Source organism: Podarcis raffonei, chromosome 3 (genome assembly GCF_027172205.1).
Source record: "Podarcis raffonei isolate rPodRaf1 chromosome 3, rPodRaf1.pri, whole genome shotgun sequence".
Lineage (NCBI taxonomy): Eukaryota > Metazoa > Chordata > Lepidosauria > Squamata > Lacertidae > Podarcis > Podarcis raffonei.
In genome coordinates, this window is record NC_070604.1 from 108,830,111 (window position 1) to 108,852,029 (window position 21,919).

General features: G+C 41.0%; 1 protein-coding gene and 1 long non-coding RNA gene across 6 annotated transcripts in view; one reads left to right on the forward strand and one right to left on the reverse strand.

Moving 5' to 3' along the window:
- ACSS1 (acyl-CoA synthetase short chain family member 1) overlaps positions 1 to 20,827 on the forward strand; it is a 33,846-nt gene extending 13,019 nt beyond the window's left edge. For 4 of the 5 annotated variants that reach the window (XM_053383550.1, XM_053383552.1, XM_053383554.1 and 1 more), the window contains 12 exons: positions 272 to 471; positions 1,061 to 1,236; positions 2,967 to 3,119; positions 4,332 to 4,479; positions 7,272 to 7,409; positions 8,719 to 8,811; positions 13,526 to 13,638; positions 14,099 to 14,225; positions 14,696 to 14,823; positions 15,433 to 15,496; positions 16,506 to 16,624; positions 17,812 to 19,016. In XM_053383550.1, coding sequence (XP_053239525.1) covers positions 272 to 471; positions 1,061 to 1,236; positions 2,967 to 3,119; positions 4,332 to 4,479; positions 7,272 to 7,409; positions 8,719 to 8,811; positions 13,526 to 13,638; positions 14,099 to 14,225; positions 14,696 to 14,823; positions 15,433 to 15,496; positions 16,506 to 16,624; positions 17,812 to 17,988 — 1,636 coding nt within the window. In that variant the 3' untranslated portion in view covers positions 17,989 to 19,016. Of the gene's footprint in view, positions 1 to 271; positions 472 to 1,060; positions 1,237 to 2,966; positions 3,120 to 4,331; positions 4,480 to 7,271; positions 7,410 to 8,718; positions 8,812 to 13,525; positions 13,639 to 14,098; positions 14,226 to 14,695; positions 14,824 to 15,432; positions 15,497 to 16,505; positions 16,625 to 17,811; positions 19,017 to 20,602 lie in introns of those variants that run through there. The other variant, XR_008329760.1, reaches the window with a different exon arrangement.
- On the reverse strand, positions 1,201 to 21,781 carry LOC128411329 (uncharacterized). The gene is made up of 3 exons (XR_008329763.1): positions 21,596 to 21,781; positions 2,322 to 2,516; positions 1,201 to 1,280 (listed from the first exon to the last, which is right to left on the reverse strand). It is a non-coding gene; the product is annotated as an uncharacterized LOC128411329 (long non-coding RNA).
- Positions 21,782 to 21,919: the final 138 nt, after the last annotated feature.

Consider the following 21,919-nt stretch of genomic DNA (forward strand, 5'->3'; position numbering starts at 1 on the left):
TTATTTACGATATAGAAGTAAAGTAAAAATACTAAACTGGATCATCCACTAGGACATAAAAAAAAATCTGGTGGAAATGGATTTCCCCCCAATATAAATTACTCTAATCGGCACTGGGGCTTTTCCTGGGATATCTTCCAATTCGAAATTTTCTTAAAAACTCAAATTACTAGGATTGGCATTGCTTTATACAAGCCTTATGCTATAGAAATACATATTTAACAAACTGGAGCATACAGAAATGACATGGTTGTTCTTTCCTGTGTTGCAGGGAGCTTCTGGATATGACTTGCCGCCTTGCTAATACATTAAAGAAAAATGGAATAAAAAAAGGGGACCGAGTTGCTATTTATATGCCAGTGTCCCCAATGGCAGTGGCTGCCATGTTGGCTTGTGCCAGAATTGGTGCTGTTCATACCGTTGTCTTTGCTGGATTCAGTGCAGATTCATTGGCAGGGAGGATCAATGACTGTGAGTAGTTTTCAGATGCTGGGAAGGGGCAGCTGATAAACATTCATAGTACAGTATGACTTTTTTCTCATATTACAGGGCAGTTCTCTTCACACACAACAGGCATTCCCATTATGCATGACTCATATTCTCCATCATTGAAAAGAATGTGTTAGCCTCTGTATGCACAAAATGTGTGTACATTAGAGCCCTTTGTAGTATGTTGTGAGGAACATTGGCCAATGGGCCTCATTACACCCACCAGCCAATTATATGATATCAGATGCAGAGATTTGTTATCTGCGGGCTAAGCATCACAGCACTATGATAAGAGTTAAGCCTCTGCTTAACTATAGAGTCTTGAAGCTTCTTACAAACTAACAAATTTATCAGGGGGTGTAATCTTTTGTGGACAAGAGTCTGTTTCTAGTTTTGCTACAAGACCTTTTGTTTCTGCTGCAACAGAAAACACAGCTACCCCCTCTGGTTACTGTGTATGAGCTACTGTTCTGCTATACTATACAGTATATAATGTCTTGGTTACAATATTACTCGGAACAATAATGGAGGAAAACAAACTGCTAAGTCCACAAATGATTTTTCTTGTTAGCTGAATGCAAAGCAGTCATCACCTCTAACCAGGGAGTCAGGGGCGGACGTGTCATAGAACTGAAGAAGACTGTGGATGAAGCTGTAAAGAATTGTCCAAGTGTCAAGTGTGTCTTTGTGACTCAGAGAACTACCAACAAAATCCACATGGGCAGTCGTGATATTCTCCTTGAAGAAGTATGTTCATGATGTTCATGGTACTTCTTTTAAATCAGGTATTTCTATAGGGTGCAATAATATTTTATCACAGCAGGTTATATGCTGGTGTTTTGTCTAGGACAAATTAATGTTGATGAGCCTAGTTTTATAATGAATCAAAGGCCAGGCTGAAACTTGGAATTGTCAAGTTAGTGCATCCTTGGATTGCAGCTTCATATCTAGAGATGAGAGTCCAGAAAAACTGGGGAAATTTGGGGGGGGGAACCCATCTTTCCCCCCCCAATCCCCATTATTTTCTGAAGCTGTTTGTTTTTGAAAATTAGACACATTTTTGGATTAAGAAATCTTTTACTTCAGAATTACTTTTAAGACAAGGTGTTCATATATTTATTCTCCCAAAATGATTTTTAAAACTGTGTAGCAGGAAGACTTAGGTGAGTCTGTGTTCAATCTTGGATCATGAAAAATTGCAAGCAAAATAATAAATAAATAAATAAATAAATAGTAGCAATGTAAAATATTATGAACGAGGAGGTGTGTTAATTAAAAAAACATGTTGGAATAAAACAGTCATCAAAAGGTGGGGAGAGATGGAGTATCTACTCCCTTGGGTGGGGGGACCACAACTGAAAAGGTACTCTTTTTGTGCCACCTCTGCACCTCAGATGGCAAGTGGGAGCATGGAGGAGCCTCTCCAGAATGAAACACTATTCTTGAGCAGGTTCATTCAGGAGGATGTGGTTCTGTATCATTGTCCCAAGACGTTTCAAAGACCAATGGCAGCAACCACAATTGAGTCTGAACGGATTTCAAACGAGGAAAGTTGGTCAAGGATTGAGCAATATGTATAAATCTCCTGGTCTTAGCAAAAGACCTAGTGGCTACGTTTTGAACCAACTGTTTCTGGACTGTCTTCATGGACAGCCCTGTGTAGAGCACATTGTAGGTCTCCAACTAGGCAGTGACAAAGGTATGTATAACAGAGGTCAGGTCTGATTTCACCTGGTAAGGACACTGCTGACTTACCAAATGAAGATGGTAAGGCGTTCCTGGTCAGTGCCTGCACCTGAGCATCTAAGAGAACTCTCAACCAGCAAACTTACTGTTTCAGGAGACATGCAACCCCATCAATACAGGTTGCGCACATATATCCAGATCAGCATATCTTCCATTTAGCAGTACTTGTCTTGTCTGGATTAAACTTCAGTTGATTCACTCTCGTTCAGGTCAAAACTGCCCTCAAAACAGCAGTAAAGAACTTCCACTGTTTCCCCAAGTTCTTGCTTCTTCCAAGATAACTGAAACAAAAGAGGATGGATGGTCTCAGTTGTAATAGCTCCCAGTGAAGAACAGTGCAATGGACTTGTGGCTCCTGGCTGAGTTACCCAGTAGCTAATTAGTTGGTACACAGCCTCTGGACAATACCGTATCCATACCCAAGGTGTGCCTGGAGTTTACTGGAAATGGCAGCTGTCAGTAGAGTGCAGCACAATAGACTTTGGGCCACTGTTTCTGCACAGAAACATGAAAATGTTTAAATAAACAAAACCACAACTCTATGAATCCAGAACAGTGCTTCAGTTTTTATGAAATGGCACTTTTTGGGATGTTTTTATGTTTAAATATGTGCTGTAAGCCACCAATCAGATGGGTGGGGTATGATGATGTTGTTGGTGATAATAATAATAATAATAATAATAATAATAATAATAATAATAATATACTTCCTCTTTCTTTTCTTTATTTAGGAGATGGCTAAGGAGGTGCCAGTTTGTTCCCCTGAAATAATGGACAGTGAAGATATGCTCTTTATGCTTTATACCTCAGGGAGCACAGGAAAACCTAAAGGGATTGTTCACACCCAAGCTGGCTATCTCCTTTATGCTGCCTTAACGCACAAGGTACACCAGAAATCATATCTCTTGGAAAATAACACTTGTTGTTTTACTATATCAGTAATAATTGTGGAGAACAGATAGTAAAAATAAATTTGTTTGTGTGTGGGGAGATGTACTGATGGTTTTTGGAAATGGTGCCTGGTAAAAATTTCTCTGATTCCTTTTGCTACTTAAAGTATATGCACACCAAAAGTTGACATTTTAGCCCTAAAATGTCTAAATAATTTATTCAGCTTCAGTATTGAAAAGTATTTTATTCCCTCCATAATTCTGGTTATACATTCTATTGGGCAATGCCACTTACCAGAGATTTCATTCACTTATTTACAGCATTTGTATTCTGCTACAAAAAATAGATTTCTTTGGGTGGCTTAAGAATAAATGAGTGAAAACAGGCAATAAACAAAATAACATGCAAAATGAAAAGCTACATAAACACAACAGAAATCAAAACTCATTGCACTCCAAAATGTTAAAACTGAGAGGCGCAGACTACATCAATTAAAAAGCCTGGGTGAATGGAGAGGTTCTGCTGAAAAGGGCTTAAGAACAGTGCATAGAGCAGGCATAGGCAAACTCCGGCCCTCCAGATGTTTGGGACTGCAATTCCCATCATCTCTACCTAACAGGACCAGTGGTCAGGGATGATGGGAATTGTAGTTCCAAACATTGGAGGGCTGAAGTTTGCCGATGCCTGGCTTAGAGTTTCCCTAAAAGCAACTTCCTAGTTAGTAGTCAATGCCCTCCTTTCTTCTGCTACCTTGGTCATTTTGCTCCTCCCTGCTCACACTGGGACAAATCAACCCATGATCTCTGGCTTACATATGAATTGGGAATCATGGTTTGTTTCACTCCCAGCAATGTTTCTTCTTGGCGTGCTGACAATGGTTTGATGGAGCAAAATAAATCATATTTCCTCAAAGAATCCTGGGAACTGTAGCTCTCCTCTTGCAAAGCTACAGTTCCCAGCACCCTTAACAAAATGCAGTTCCCATGATTCCTTGTGGGAAGGCATGTGCTTAAATGTATGGTGTGGATCTGCCCTTGGCCATCACATGAAACCATGAGTGTGAAGGGCTAAGTGGCTGTACACCTGTTTCACCACTTGAGGTGTACCATATGGTAAATAACTGCTGAAGAATGCTGGAGAGTTTAATTAATTACTTAATTATTAAGCATGTAAACTCTAACCTGCTTTACTGTTCATCTTTGTAGCATGTGTTTGACTACAAGCAAGATGACATTTTTGGTTGTATGGCTGATATTGGTTGGATCACGGGACACAGCTATGTTGTGTATGGACCACTCTGCAATGGAAGCACCACAGTTCTGTTTGAAAGCACTCCAGTCTATCCTAATCCAGGTGCCTTAAGTAAAAACTTAAAAGTTTAACTCCTGGGCATAGAGAAGGGCTGTTCATGTAACAACTCCCAGTTTCAAACTCTGGCATCTCCGTCTAGGGCTGGGAAAAGATTCCTGTCTATAATCCCCAGAGAGCTACAGTGTAGACACTGCTTGGTATGTACATGATGGTAAACCACAGATTACCATGCAAGAACAATGCACTGGTGCATGCTGCTCAGTTGCCCCCACTTTGCTCCACCCTGCATGCCTCTGGGAGAAACATACCATAAAGTATGGCTTAGCATTACATGTGACTTGGCACTTGTGGTTGGTTTCTCTCCAAACAAACCACAGGTGGAGTTGTCTTGCTGTTAGTGATTTGAAAAAAAGAAACCAGGAGTGTTGGTTCACACATAATCTGAAACTGAGCATCATAGCAACATAGAGCAGGTACAAACCTGCTGTACCTGGAACTGGGTGTGGAGAATGCAGCTGAATGGGACACAGCTATGGCAGCTTGTGGAAGCACCTTCCACCTTGGGCCTGGCCATAAAAAGCAGGTCTAGAGTGAGAGACTAGGGTGATGTCTGCTGTTTCCAGGCATTCTTCTTGGTGTGAGACTTTTGTGGGTGAGCTAAAAGTTTGTTTGGACCCTGGGTGAGAACCTGGAGGCTGATAGGGAGGGAGTGTCAGAAGTAAAATTAATTTATATTGACTTCTATATCTTAGTAACCTTCTACTGATGTACTTGTATTAAGATATTAGAAATGAAAATTTTCAGAGGTGATGTAGCAGCTGCCAACCTTCCACCGCATATATTTGGTGAATCTGTAGCATAAGGACTGCAGACCAATGGATGTATGATAAGGTTTGGTCTTAATTGTTAAGAAGAGATTGTCCACATTCACCTGCCAGTCACAATCTTGCTATGTGTTTAAGGAGTACAAATGGTATCTCAAATGATCTGTTTTGGCTCGATTTAAAAGGTAGATGTTGATTTTAGTATAGATCAGTGGACTTAACTGTTCCAGCCTTAAACATGAGCCTGTACAAAGTGTTTTGGGTGGGGTATACTAATAGTGGTATCAGCTCAACAACACAAAGCACAATGATGGGCTAGTGTGACAGGCAGAAAGTCTATAAAAATATTGGTGCTTTGTGCCCATATTACAATGTATGTATTCTCATTGTACTCGAATTATACTGAGCATGTAGTGGGAGACCCACCCGAGAGCCCCCCCCAAGCTCCCCAGCAGGCAAGGACACCTCTCCCATCAGTTTCCTCTGGCCAAGATCCGTGTGGATAGATGGGGCCCAGAAGGAGCAGGGAGGTTGGCTGGCCTGTGCATCTTCCAGGAAAAGCCCTCTGGAGGCACAGCTTGCCCCCAAGGCAAGGGGTCCAGGGAGCCCCCTCCCTCCCTTGGAGACAGGAGGGGTTGGGAAGGCCAGGCACCCATCCCAAGATCTGAGGAACAGGACCCCCCCCCACGCCCAGGCACCAATGCAGGGGGGAGGAGCAGAGGCCAGGAGAGATGGAGACTGCATCTCACCTCCAGCAAAGGCTGCCCAGTCCTTTAATGCCCCTGTCTCCACCTGCAGAATGGGTCTGTCGTCAAACTGTCCCACCCAACAGGGCTGTTGTAAGGATTGCTCAGAGAATATACCTGCTTTGGGGGGGGCAGGAGGCCAAGCAGTCCCCAATTGGGTCTGGCAGTGGGATGGGGCCAATATTAGCAGCACAAACATGTCCTATTGGCAAAAGAGCCAATAGGAGCAAGACCTGAGGGTCGCCAGTCACACCCATTGGCTGAGGCTGGGGCAGGGGCCTGACTCACAGGGCCAGAAGGGGGTCTTCTGTAGAGGCTGGAGGGACCCACTGCAAATGGGGCGCTGCTCCGGCCCCCTGAATAAGCCACACTTATTCTTGTTTGTGCATCTTGGTTTCTGATGGGGGGGGACCCTTGCCGCCCGTGCCAGCAGCAGCAGGAAGGCCCCCTGCTTCTCCCCCCAAGCGCCCGCTTCTTTGCTGAAGGAGCCCGCTTCACCTCGACTGCCCTCCCCAATTTGGAGGGGTCCCTCTGCTTTTCGCTCCAGTCTCCCCGTACAAGGGGGTCCCCACATACCTCTCTCCACGCCGCTGTTTCAGCGGGACCCCTGCTCTGGGCTTCCACACAGGTAGGCTCCCTGAGCCTGCTGCTGCCCCTTCTTCTGACACCCCCCCTGCAGGTGCTGGCAGGGGGGAGGCCCCACACCAGGCCCCCCTAGCGCTGCCCGGGGCGCCTGGGACCACGCACTGCCGCTCAGCCGAGGGGAGCTGGCCTCCCAGCCACGCAGTGGAAGAAGGCTGAGCACAGGGCCGGACATGCAAAGAGCCCCACGCGCCCCGGGGCCTGACCCTGACCCAGCACGCCTTGCTGACTGACCAGGCCTGCGAGCCGGTGAACATGTCCATTTCCTTCCCCGTCGTCTGTTGTCGCTCACTCCAGGCCGCCAGTATTTTAAGCCGTTTCTAAGTGCCTTTCGATTGTAGTTTCTGTTGGATTTCGCCCCGCCCCTCTTGCCTCCATCACTGTTAGCGTAGTTGACGACAGGAAGAGATAAGCTACGACCCAGGCCTCTGCGACAAGAGGATGGCTACTATGACGGAAATAATAAAAGAGCATGTAGTGCTTATGGGAAGATAGGAGTGCCTGGCGTGCTCTGGTCCATGGGGTCACAAAGAGTCGGACACGACTAAACGACTAAACAACAACAACAAAGTGCTTATGGAGTTCACAGAAAAAATTACGATGACCATTTGGAATTTTGCAGGTCGCTACTGGGAAACTGTTGAAAGGTTAAAAATTAATCAATTTTATTGTGCTCCCACTGCATTGCGATTGCTGCTGAAGCATGGAGATGAATTTGTAAAGCAGTATGACAGATCTTCCCTAACTACACTTGGATCAGGTGAGAATGCACAATTTAAGGCTTTGTTCCGTTTGAAGTCAGTACTGCTGATTTCTATGGAAGCAGATTTTCCCAGTCCTGTAATAATTTTGAGAGAGAGAAGCTTCTTATTCTGTCAGAGATTTATGAATTAAATCTTAGAAATATCTGAGAGTATGAAGAGTACAGTGCAAATTTTGTTGACAGTGGAAAATGTCACATTACTCTTCAACTGGGAGGTCAGGATCCATATGTGGATCACACTCTAACCTTAGCTGGATTGCACCAGTGGAAGCTTTATCTTCTAAAAAAAGGGGAGAGATAAATAATAACCAGATGGCAAAGGAACACAAGGACTTGTGCCCCACTAATTATTTCTAATTTACCTGCCAAAAGTACTTCTAGCACCCAAGAGTCCAATAATTGAGTGGTTAGAGATGCTTTCAGTAGGTAAAGCTTTTCTCACTCTGGCATGACAAGCTGAAACATCCTTGAATCTCTGCAACTATTAAAATTGCAGGAGGCTTTGCTGTCCCTGTTCGCAGCTTAGAGAAAAAGTAGAAATATGCACTCAATGATTGAAGTTGGGATCCATCTCAACATTTGGGATTAAAGATGGATCCTGGAGATGATAAGGAAGAAGACTACTTACACAGCCAGTTTAGTCCTGTGTCACACTCGCATTGGAGCTGTGAGTGGACTAACCTTGAAATGGTATGGCAAGAGTGCTGTAGAAGCTCCAATTTGAGCACTGAGTGCACCAGCCAATAAATTATACTTTATTAATCAGACAAAGCACAAATTCATAGGCTGCTGTATTTGCAAGGGCTGGCCACTCTCATACCTCAACAGTAGTAATCTAACTGACAAGATGATGTGAGCTGCCTCTTTTGCAAATATCTGAAGAACATTTTTGATTGTTGCCGTTCTTGGTCTTGTGCACCCAAGTGCTTGTGGCTGTGGAGAAACAACCTGGGAAATTTGGTTCATGACACCCAACCCCCTTACTCTTTATAGTATCTGCAGTAGATGCAAATACACACATTTCATTTTCAAAACTTCCAAAGTTTTCTGATTTTTAATTCGCGTTTGTAACTTAAAGGTTTACAAAACCTTTCTTTTTAATTTCATCCTGTTGCTTTATGTCCTATTTTTAGTAGAAAGGACAACCAATTCTGAACATTTTTAGCATGTTTCTCTACCAGTTCTTCTTTTTGCTAAACATATCCAGTTCCTTCAGTCATTCTTAATATGATTGTTGATCAGTTACCAAATATAAAATACTTTTGGCAGAACTCGCAATTCTTCCTTTTACTATTTTGGATTTTAGTGGGAGAACCCATAAACCATGAAGCTTGGCAGTGGTTCTACAATGTGGTAGGAGAGGGACGCTGTTCTCTTGTGGACACTTGGTGGCAAACAGGTAAAAATAAATGACAGTTTTAAAAATCTTTCTACCCCTCCCCCTTCACACACGTACACACAGAGCATTGTGTGTTTATTGGGTAGCTGCTAGCATCCTGTTTAAAGCCATCTTATCAGGCTAGAGGAACAAGAAATGGCTTGTGCAACAACCTCTAGGCCTTTGGAACTGCCTGGGGCATCTGACCTTGGTGCAAGTCTTCAAACTACTGACTTCTTAATACTAAGGGAATATCTCTAAATTATAAACTCTCATTACAAAAGAGCCTAGGGTTCGGATCCCCTGAGCTGTTTCGTGAGAACACCCCTGAAGTTAGTCTATCTAGTTTAAATATTTATTTGAAAATAGAATGATTTTTTCCATTATTGCTGATGCTCAGAAGCAGAAACCTTAATCTCTCAAAAGCTTTATACCCAATGCAAAAACAAATGCACACATTCCTGTGAGAGGATTTATTATTTCCTTTGGATAGAAATGGTAGTGGTAAGAATAATTCGCATGGAGTGTTTATGAGGATATAGAATGTGAGTTGATTTGCCATCGTGTTAGCTCAATTGCACATCTCACAATCAATTTAAAAATAGCTCATTAATTGCTGTTTATCCGCTCTGGAACATAGCTCTCTGAAGCAGCAGTATGCCACAAGATAATCAACTTGAACAGGCATAAAGATTAACAAATCAGGCTTTACGAATCCATTTGAAAGCATTTGGATGAGTGGATAAGTGAGAGGGAGATTATGAGTGTGTGTGTGTGTGTGTGTGTGTGTGTGTGTGTAACAGGGAGCTCATTGTGCACATCTTGTGTTAATATATTTGCAAAGTTTGATCAAGCTCTACACCGTAGCATAATTTTCAGATCCAGTGTTCAATGAACCTTTAGCCCTCAAACCAGAGGTAGCTTGCCTTATAGGAGGTCAGATTGTTTGTCCATCTCACCCAGTATTTTCTATTGTGTCTGAGAGTGTCTGCCAAGAGTCTTGGGCAGAAGTCTTTCTAATCACCTGCTATGTTTAACTGGAGAGGCCAATAATTTTCAGTATGCAAAGCATGTGCTCCAGTGATTAACTGTGTTTCTTCCCCATTTATTTTGGAGACTTACACAAAATTGAATCTGAAAAGTCTGGTAAAATAAGAATAAAAATCATTTGATGCTAGAAAGACAGCAGCCAGTTCTAGGGGAGCTTCCCTGGGGCAACATTCCAGAGCTATAGCCCTTTCCGGGTAACCATCTACTTCACCTATGAAGGCAGGGGAACCTGCACAAGTGTCCCTGAGCCTCAGGTAGTAAGAGTTTAGCAGCTGAGCAGGCTTGTGTGGGAAGAAGTTGCCCTTCAGGTAATCTAGTCCCAAGCCTCATAATAATACCAGCATTTAATTCAAGGTTAGCACAGAAATATCTAAGCATGGAACAGCAAGCTCCAGAACATTAAACAATGCAGACTTGCCTGCATTGTGGGCTGAGCAAGATCCAGCTGCTCAGCTCCACCCCCTTGCCTCAGAAGCCCCGAACAGGCTCTGCAGTCTAGCAGACAGAAACCAAAAACTGACACCAAGGATGTGGGGAAAACGGTCATAATCCTTTCACCATAGAGACATTTCTGACACCATATTAGGATTTGATTTTTATTCTGAGAGTTTTTTGTAAGGTGCTTTGACAAGACTTTTGAGGTTATATAGTATTCTAAACAAAAGTTTGTCACGACGCCAAAAGGATGCATGGACTATGGCGTGGTGCTAAATGCAGCTTGAATATTCAGATACTACTGTGGTTAATGAATCTAGCAAATTTCAAGTATTCAAAGCATTTTGGGTACATTGTATTATTAATCTTAATAGCCTGTAATGTAGGAATTATTATCTCCCTTTTCAGATAGGCGGCTAAGAATTTAGTGGCTTGTCTATGGGGTTTTTTTTAGGTGAATGTGAAATTTAGGGTTTAACTACACATACCACATACATGCATGTGCCTTAGGCCTGACACTAGTTTCAGAAAGTTGTTGCTGTTTTTAGTTGAGAAGCAGTGGGCTTGGGTAAGGGGTGCTCAACCTTTTCCCTATTCACTATGTCTCTTGCACAGTTCTCTTTCTAGTTTTACTGTTCTGCCAATTTCTAAACTGACTTTCATCCATCAAGATCCCAGAGCGGTTCTAAAATAATTACATTAACACAATAAAATGTAGTCATTGAGAAGCATTGTGATATAATTTTCTTTGAAGCACCTTTTTAAGATAACCAACAAACCAATAGCACCTAGTACCCAAATCCAATAAAAAAAAACTAAAGCAAGAACCATTAACTGTTGTTTAAGATGCATACCAATGCAGCACTTACGTTTGAGAGAAAATAATGATAACTATATGGGAACAATTCTCAAGTTGAAACTTAAGTCTTGGAAGTCAGTACTATACACTTCATACTCCTTCCCTGTTGAGTGTTGATGTGCTTGTGATTATTTTACATGTGAGTTTATTTCTGTTTCCTTTCTTATAAAAGGAGAAGAGTGTTCTGTTTCCCTAGTTAAGAGGACAAACAGGATAAAGGGACTAATGCCTTAAAAGTGCTATATGCACGATAAATAGTAACAATAGCTTTAATGTATTTTGCAGTGATTTGTAATTAGGGCAAACATCCATTACCTTTGAGACATCCCAAATAATTTCCCTGTTAGCATATAAGCCATGTTTGAGCCCTGATCTCCATAAATAGGGGGTGGGGTAGGGAGATGAAGGATTGCTGTTTTGTGCCAACTAGGACAGCCCTACCCTCTCCTTTTCCAATCAGGAGACAAAATCCCTAGATAGGAATAGCAAAAATTACACATTTACCAGTAGCTCTTCATTTGCAGTAAATCAAAGTTATCAAAGGAATTGAATACAACTGTTGGATATGGCTTTCTCTATTTGTAGGGCCTAATATTCCGGCGGTTTTATTACTTTTGCTTCTTTTTGTGTATCTGTTAGTGTTAGGCTATAAAAGATCTGATTAAGGTTGAAATCTCTGATCTGATTTAACATTTATCCTGAGAGAAATGAGGAAAGAATGATTAAGAGGCTCAGTCCTGAATTGAAAATAATCGCAGAATGCCCATAATGGGTGGGAGAATCTAATCCTATATAATAATAGTATTTTAGTCTCATAAACCGCTTTTCAAGCAAACCATTTGAAGTGCTGTGAAAACAGCACAAGGAAGCACATTCCATAATATCCTTGCACTTCTATCACTGCTGTTGAAATTACTTGCTAAGTGTATGAAATTGGGTTGAATACAATTTTCTTGGCAGCTTCATGTTGGGGAGAGAAATAAAACAAGCCGCGTCCCTGTATTTTTGCACAGGAACTGATACCTTCCCTATACTAGTCACTGCAACATGTTAAGAACTTGTCCCCAAAGATGCCACTATAGATGCTTTAGTGTGGTTTCATGAAGTGACTATAGTCCCATTGGCACCAGCATAGCCAGTTGTCAGGGATAATAGGAACTGTAGTCCAAGATCGTATGGGAGTCTATAGTTGCTTGCCCCTCCTTTAAGATGTGGTTGTCTCCCCCACCCAGCAGCATCCATCTTTTTCCATTGTGGATGGTTTGGCAGTCCATATAATGTAGTCTAGAAATCTAAATTTTAACCCAGTTCTGCAGGTGCCCATCTTTGCTCTTAACCATTGCGTGGCTAGGGACAGAGACAAAATTGAGTTTGTTAAAAAGGAGCTTGCGAAGGAAAATTTTATGTCCGGGAGAATAATCATTTCTGTGGCTCTTGATAATGCTGGACTTCTGGTGTAGTATACCCACCCTTGGGAGTCCAGATTGATGGGGATCCTGTGGGAAATGGCATCTATGTACGAAGCATGGTCTGAAGACACATGGCACAGCAGTTTAGTTGAAGCTAAAGTTCTGGTCAGTGCCTGGGAGCCCCATGTATGCTGCCTGGAGTTTTATCATGGGAGAAAAGCACAATATATATATGTGTCATAAATAGATCCATTGCCTATCCATGGGCTTTTGTTAACCTCTCAGGAGCCCTTACCCATACTTGCTTATCATCATCAGAGTCTAGTCTAGTTGGAATTCACCAACTTGCAATACAAAATGAAGTTTGGGTTCATTCTTGTAATGCCTTTACATGAGCCACCCTACCAATTATTGCTTGTTTCTCCTGGCAGCCTGAGAAGACTAGATTAGAAGCCTTTCTACTGTCAGTTGAGCACTGACAGATGGGTTGCATCTAGAAATGCTATATTTCTTACCTTCCAGTGTTCTCTCTCCCGTCTGCCTGCCTGAGTGCGAGAGTCCCCCCCCCCCCCCAAAATAAACAGAGATAATTTTATTGATGGGGATTTCAGTAACTGGAAATTTGGGAAACTGAAAAGAAGTAAGTCAGGCTCCACTATATAATAATGCTTATATTTATGTGTGTGAGTTTGCCTTCAGAGGTTTGAGACTGGGGCGGCAGTCAAACCTTATACCTTCAGATATTCTGCCTCTCAGATGAAAAGACTCCCTGCAAGGCATGGATGGTGTGGATTGGAATTATTTGTTATATATTGGAATTGTTTGCAAGGTTGTTCTACGTATTTTTAAAGGGTTCAATCCACTTCCCATTGCAATGAATAATAAACCTGCTATTGATTTTATTGGGGCTACATTGTGCTGTAGCCTACAGGAGAGCAGAGGATGCATGGATTTCAATTGCTTTCCACCATTTTTCTTCCAGAAACTGGTGGCATTTGCATCGCTCCTCGGCCTTCAGAAAAAGGAGCTGAGATCATTCCTGCCATAGCAATGCGGCCTTTCTATGGGATTACCCCAGTATTGATGGATGAAAAGGTGAGATTTGTTAAAATATGATCAATGAACATTCAAAGACATAGTGCCTTTTTGGTATATGTATTGTTCCTAAACTCCCAAATCATTGTTTCATATCTATCTACCTACCTACCTATCTACCTATCTCAAACATTAATAAAATCCTGGATAAATGGTTTGCTGCAAAGGATTGTGAAACTTAGACAGGTGTTAAGGATTGCTTATCATTTATTATTTTCTTTCAGGTCAGACCTGCTATCCAGATAGGACTTTACTTTTGTTAAGGAAATTGCTGACTGTATCAATGCTCTCTAGTCTAGGACTTTGATAGAAGGTTGTGGTTCTCTTGCTGGTCCTAGCATTTATGCTGCTAATGTCCTAAATTGTAAATGTTAATGAAACATACAGTTAATAGTTCAGCTTTTGCAACATCTCTGTTTAATTGTTATATTGACAGTTGCTCCTTTTTTTGGACTCTCAGGGAAATGTTTTAGAAGGCAATGATGTCTCTGGAGCTCTCTGCATAGCACAGCCTTGGCCAGGTATAGCAAGGACCATCTATGGAGACCACCAGAGATTTGTAGAAGCTTATTTCAAAGCTTACCCAGGTGAGAGTGGAAACACTGGTCAAGTAGTTCACCGTAATTTTTGCATAAGCTGCTGACTCTTTTCTTTTGACAGTACTGTATGGCATATGTAACACTTCAAAAAAGAAAGAAAAATCAATTTTGTACCAGCAATTTCTGTACAAGCTGGATATTGCACCTTGTATTATCCAAGCCAGTTAAGCATATGTGCGTATATATGTAAAACCAACAGTGATAAAAATGAAAAGTTCTGAAACATATTTACTAATTGGTGTTGTTTATACATTATTTTATGTACATACTTCTAAAATGTCACCTATGGCATGGGTTATTTCCTCCCATTTTAAAAAAATATTATCAATGAGTAGTTATGAATCATGTTCACACATACAAATTATTCTGTAAGGACTAATGGAAAGTGTCCATTCTGATGTTGAATTTTAGTGCTGCCATCAAAGGCATTAACGGACACTGCTTGTTTGTTGTTACAGGTTATTATTTTACAGGTGATGGTGCTTATAGAACTAAAGAAGGCTATTACCAGATAACGGGGCGAATGGATGATGTCCTCAACATCAGTGGGCACAGACTTGGAACTGCAGAGATTGAAGATGCTATGGTAATTACCAGGGTAATGAAAAGTGTTGGCCCTAATTAAGTTAAGTCAGTGGGAACATAATTGACCATCGGGGAATCACACTATTCCACAAGATTTTCATTTTAGGGCATGCTCACATATTGATATTCATTGACATCTTCATTGTGGCATTAAGAGATAACTTGCTTATGTGGTTACAGATTAGTTACCACAGACAGTCGACCACCTGATATCACCATAAACACAATTATTAAGAAGGAAACGGTTCACACATCTGGTGAAGAGTCAGTGGCTGATGAGAGATCAAGGCCTAGTCTTTTCAAATGGATTAGAGGGTAAACTCAGGAATACCACATCAGACTACATATAAGAAAATACCCTTGTATATACAAAACAATATATTGTGAAGTGGTGTTCTAGCCTAACCGTCTCACTGATCTGCCAGATTTGAGTGCGTAGGAACCTCTTTTCTTTTTTCCATGGAGTAACGTTCCATTACAGAAACTGCTGGTGGCAGTTTGAAGAACTAGGCCCAAGTGACATGCATACATGTATACATGAATCTATTCATGCAACTTGTAAAAGGAAGTTATGAAGCATAACTTTATTTTTTTATTTGTCTTTTTAAAGGATGAACATCCTGCAGTACCTGAAACAGCAGTAATTAGTTATCCGCATGATATCAAAGGGGAAGGTAAGCAAATGAAATGTTTTGAAGATTTTATTCAAATACTTAATTTCATGTTTAATGATTGCTTTTTATAGGGTCAGGTAAGGAAAGGTATGGTTTAATAGAAAAAAAAATGAATAGATTCTATTTCAGGTGCCCCTGTTACCAGTTTGACAAGATGTGCAGAATCAGAATTTTAAAACATACTGCCGGATTAATAGTATTTCATTGAATTGAAATGCTTTTGCTTAAAACATTTAGCAACAGGATTTGTATATGAAGTTTAACAGGGTCAGCTTATAAACCAAATTCATGATACCTTGATCCAAGAATTCTTGCACAAGGAGTAGTGCTTTTGATTTCTCATATTTGATTCTCTTTCTGTACATAAGGAAGCACGTGTAGAATAATTCAGTATTTATATATTTATAAGATTTCTTACCTGCCCATCACGATGTAGAACATGAGACACTTAATATCAGGGTCATGGGTTTGAGCCCACTTTGGGTAAAAGATTCCTGCATTGCAGGGGGTTGGACTAGACAACCCTTGTGGTCCCTTCCAACTCCTTAGTTCTATTATTCTATAAGAACTTTGAACACCTTAGTATTTTGAGGATTCATTACTCAAAATGTGGCATGATTTGGCATTAAAGCTTTTGGTCTTTAAGGCTGCAATGCTATACACACTTACTTGGGATTAAATCCCATTTAACTCATATGACTCCCCTTTAAGTAGACATGTGTAAGTCTGCACTGCAATAATATTTTCACAACTGTATCTAAGAATGGTACTTGAATTTTAAACATTTTTAAACAATGAAGAAAAACTACATTGATCAGAACAGGAATTTTAGCATAATTTCTTAACTTGACTAGAAAAGAATATCCTTACAGCCATTGCTTTAGGCAAGACTTTCACACTTCATTGTACTCAGCAATGGGCTACTCTACATGTGCTGTCTTATGTAGTGAAAAGGAAGAGTGGAGAGTGGATTAATGTATAGTAAATGAACTATGCTCCTTTCTTCCAGCTGCATTTGCTTTCATAGTTCTCAAAGATGAGAAAGCACATCCAGAAACCGTTACCAAAGAGCTAAGGGCAATGGTTGCCTCCAGGATAGCCAAGTATGCTGTGCCTGATCATGTTCTGGTAAGTTCTTCAGGATCAGAATTTGTCTTTAATAATGTCAGGCTACAGGGGGTCAACATGCATCTACTGACCTTCCTTATGGCACTGGGGACAATTTCTAGAGGAGGAAAATGTATCTCCCAGACTCCTCTCAGACTAGTTTGTACCTGCCCCTTGTTTGGTTAAAGGGACTTAGCAGCACTCACCTGTTTCCCACTTCCTTCTTTAATGGTGAAATGGGGACAGCTGTTTGTCCATTATTGACTAGAAGTGCTTGGGTAGTAAAATTGATCTACATTTTTCATAGGCTTTTTTCATCTTGGGAATCCATAACTTAAGAGGAATAACTCCAGTCATGTTTCTTTGAATGCAGTTGCCTTTGTTTAGCAATTTCTTGATTTAGCAAACACTGCATTAGCTTGATAACCCTTGAACCTGGGGGGTGACTTTCTTTTACTTCCAAAATATATTGTCCTCTGTTGTAGTGCTACTGCTGTACACAAAACTTACTTCATGATTAATTCCCTTATAGTCCTTTTATAAAATGGCATTACTAAGCCTTGTAGTAAACCATGGCTTCATATTACTAGACGCTTGTTGTTTTTCCAAGCCTAAGTTCCTATTACTTGACTTGTGCCACCGTTGTTCTTTGTCCTCTGTACATATACCACTTTTCTTTTAAAGGTAGTATCAGAGGTGTCTTTTTGCATATGTTTACATTTACCACTTCAAGAATATGGCTAAAAGATCACAATGGCACTGTCCAGATGCAAAGGGTAACCTATTATAAGAATGTGCCGTCAGGCTTGGGCTTAAGCAGACCCGTTACTTTCTTCTATGCGTGCAAGGGTAGGAAGTTTAAAGTTTCCTTTTGCTGCTTGGTTTCTTGTTATGTCCAAATTCAGGAAAGCTGTCGCATCTTCAAGCCATACTTAAAACATACTTGGATCAAACCACAGTTTCAGATTGAGGTGTCTTCCAAGTAACTTTCTTGATTGAACAAACTAGTTTTGCCATTTTTGGACATGGTAGGAAACCACAGTTTGTTCCAAATTGCGAAAGAACACTTAAACATTTTCCGTTTGCAGTTCTTGTAATGGGGGAACCAGGCCAGAGGCTGAAGGCTGTATGTGTTTGGTTTAATTTAACATATTATTGCCATAGTGGTTCACTCTCACAATAACACAATTCTTCCCCTTCTCAAACAGGTAGTGAAGCGCCTTCCTAAAACTCGCTCAGGGAAAATAATGAGAAGGTTGCTACGGAAAATAGTGACAGGCAATGTCAGCGATATGGGAGATATCACCACACTGGATGACTCCAGTGTCATTGAAGAAATACTTGATGCATATGAGAAGTACAAAATTAAGCATCCTACTTTGTAATGAGAAGCTGTGGGGATATGTTCCATTAGAAACTCCGAAAAACAAAAGGAACCCTCAAATACGCACAAGTTTTCATGGAATTCTGCTTAATCATGTGAGGCTCAGAAGATTCTCCTTCTGAAAAATACATATACTACAATACCGTCCGTGTGTATTTCACTGCACTTTGCCTTTCTTTGAAACTATGCAGCATGTAGGTTAGATCCTGATATTTTGGATATCCTGCCTATCTTTTTTAATACTTTATTAAAACCACACAGAGTGGGAACTCTAAAGTAGAAAGCATTAATTCAACCTTAAAACCAGTGCCTTGGAAATATTAATCACTCTTTGAACTTACTCTTGGGGGAAATGCTTTCTTCTGAGTACCCCATGATATCTTTCTGGATGCTGCATTCATTAACAGCAGAGGAACATTATTCATTTAAGTAGAATAAATTATTTTTCATATTTTGTGAAAGCAAATTTTAAATAGGAATAACTGAAATATAAAATTTTAATAAGGATATATATGTTTATATGGCTTGATGAAAAATGTGTAGAGAAAAAAAGCATTTCTTCACCTTACATGGAACTTAAAATGGCTACAAAACTATCATTTCCTAAAATTAGTAATCAAACAAAAATAAAATTGAAAGGAATCTTGTTGAAGCTTATTCCGGGAGTAAATTTACACGTCCGAACTCATTGAAAGGGTTTACACAGAACCAAGAAGAAGGGTGGAAGACAAAAAGCCTCAAAGGGGATTTTTTTTTTTTTAAGGAACCAGAGGGTCTTGGCTGATATTATGGAAATGCAGTATTTTATTGATCCTGTGACCAAATAAATCCAATTCAAAAAATCCTGACCTCGGATAGACACTTGCTGAACATGGAAGTTCTATTTTTGATGCAATTTGCTTTTACTGGAAGGGATGCTCATTTTTCCTTTGATGATACAGTCATAACACCTCTTAGGATTCCTTTGTATTCAAATAATATATTGCCTACTTTTTATGCCCTTTACAAATAAATGTGTTTATGTTTGTATGTATGTATGTACGCAAACACGCATCTGGCGGGGGGTAAGGTGGCAAAATGGGTCTTTGACCCAGGTGACAGAAAGCCTAGTTTCGGCCCTGCAAACCGTGTTGCTTTTAACAAACAACAAGATTCTTGTTAACAGTCTGTATGCGAAAAAATCTGCTATAGTTTTTACAGCCAGTTATTGTTGATACTTTATGCAAGGTTTATGAAAAGGTATATAATGGCATGTTGTATCAAAACCATATTAGGATTCAAAGGGCTGCAGCTAAGTAATACAAATATTAAAATACCTGAGTTAGTACATTAACTGGACTGTGCCTATATTCCAAAGGGCAGGAACATTTATGAGGGGGTTGAAGTATTTAGGATACAGATCTGTATGTCTTTGCAAAGAGCTTCTATGGTTGGTTGCAGCTTTTGAACTGGAAGAATTCTTGGCCAAAACCTCAAACAGGAAGAGACTTCTTTTCATTTGCTTTTAAGCATGCTAGGCAATCTTCTCTACGATCTCTGCCTTTTATTAGGTAGCATAAATTATCCAATGTTACTTTTTGGAGCCAAAAGGAACTGTTGAAAGGCTTACTTCTAGTAGTTTATCCTACCAACACAGAAAATTGGTGCCATCTAATGGCCACTAGGCAGCATATCTTAAGGGAATTGAAATCTCCCTTGATTAAACAAATATTTGCTGATTTCTAGTCTGCTCGAAATCTATAAAAATATCCACTGTGGCAGTCTAATGTACACATTCCTACAGAAGGTCTATATAGTCCCCTCATTTGTTCTTCAAACACCTGAACATGGCTTCACTCCCTCAAAACTTGGGACATGATAAGAGCAGCCTGCACTCCCACCACAGAACAAGATGAATGATAGCATCTCTATTTTTGCAGAATATATGCTTTACATACAAATATTCTGTATTAAAACAGCAGCTTCTGAGTGAAATTGAAACCTATTATGCATATGTTTAATTAAAAATGCAATTAATAAATTTGAATATAATTTTAAAAATTCAAATCGGCTTACCAGTTTTAAAACCAAATTATGCTATTCTAATTAAAAATAATTACAGTTAATAAGGCTAAGGATAAAAGTTTATCCAAGAAATGCTGAAAAACGTCTGGTCAACGGGTTTAAGGGATCTCCTGGTACACAAAGTTTGCTGGTGGGCTGTCCCCTGTATATGGATCCCCTCAGACATATATAGTGCTGGTAGCAGCCGCAGCAATCTGAGGGTGACTGAAAGCTAGCATATTAGTAATTTTTCACAGTGTCCAGCCCTAATGTTGCTCCTGGGAATTATGGGAATCAGTAACTAGTCACTAATAGGCCCTGCAGTTGGAAGCCCAGGCCAGGTGTCAGTGATGGTGCTGGTCTCTGGAAACCTTTCTAGGATGCCCAGGTGTGCTAGAATATCAAAATGCTTTCTGTCAGGGGTGAACAGCCCTTTTCAGCTAAAGGCATTTCCTTCTGGTCAACAACCGCATGCCAATAGTGGGTGGGTCCAGAGTCAAAAGTGAGAATGAAATCTTACCTTTGTACAGTAGGCTGGGTTCTAAACACACTCTTCTCTATCCTCCATCCAGATAAGCAAAAGTCATGATCAAAACTCAAGCACGTGTTCCAGCCATCCAAAAACCCTGAGAGTATGAACCAGGGCAAATGAGGAATGTGGCCTCCTCAGGAGAATTATGAGGGTCTGACAGAGGGCGTTGCATTTGCTCCCCAGGGGCTGAGGCTACCCACTTCTGCATCAAGTAATGGAATACTCATTTTAAGCCAGAAAGTGCACTTAAGATTCCTCTTGCAACTAATGTTATATGTAAGGTAATATACAGTGCTTTTTTTCTTTAAAAATGCTTAGGGGTACTCTCATTTGCCTACTCGTATTGAAATACTGCCCTTCAATGAGGCAAAACTTAGATTCACAAAATGTTCAGGGGTATGCGTCCCCCCAGAAAAAAGCACTGGTAATATATACAATTTACAATTGCAGCAGCGCTCAACTTGACAAAGCTGAGTTACATCTGTATTGGTGCAGAACCTGTCTCTATTCAGACCCTCGTAAGCTGAATTTATTTGATGAAATGTAATTCAGGCAGCGTCCTGGTAGCTTGAAATGTTTTCCTGCCGATTTATGAATATTTCTATTTCTGATGTTGCATATGCACCCACTGATTCTTTGGGCTCAGATACCCAACTTGCTCAGGTACAGTAAACTCCAGTGGTTATTCCTTCCCAAACACCTGTTTATATTATCATCCTCATTATCATCATCATCACGATTGTTACATTTGTACACCACCATTCATCCAAAGATCACAGGAAGGGCGTTTCATGACATAAAAATACAAAACAAAAACAAAATACATAATAAGAACAGAAACAAACCAATATGGACATTTAAAGACATTGCAACTGCCCGTTCCTAATGCAATGGCGTTCTACGTTCCATTTTCCTCGCGGGGAAAGATAATACGTCTTCGACTCCGCCCCCTAAGCATGCAACTGTGACACCGATTGGGCAGGCGTAGGGAGAGGGGGCGTGGTGGGTAGTGTGTGGGCGGGGACGGGCTTACCGACGTTCAGACTCGTAGTGTGGGCGGAGCTGCGTATTATAGAGCGTCAAGCGCGGGTGTGTCAGAGAGAAAGTCGATGCACTGAAACGCCTCACCCAGCCATTGCCCAAAGAGCGACGAGGCGCTGGCTTCGTGGAAGCTGAGGGCGGCCCATTCGGCTCTCTGATCACAGGGGAAGTGGCTTCAGAGCTGGCTGCCGCCGATTGGTCTACCCTGGGCGGCGGGGTGGGGCTTCGGCGGGGCCGTTGGGTCGCGGGTGGGCGGGGCTTTGGCGGGGCGGCCGTTACGAGGAGGCGTGGCTCTGTGGCAGCCGTTGGGCGGTTA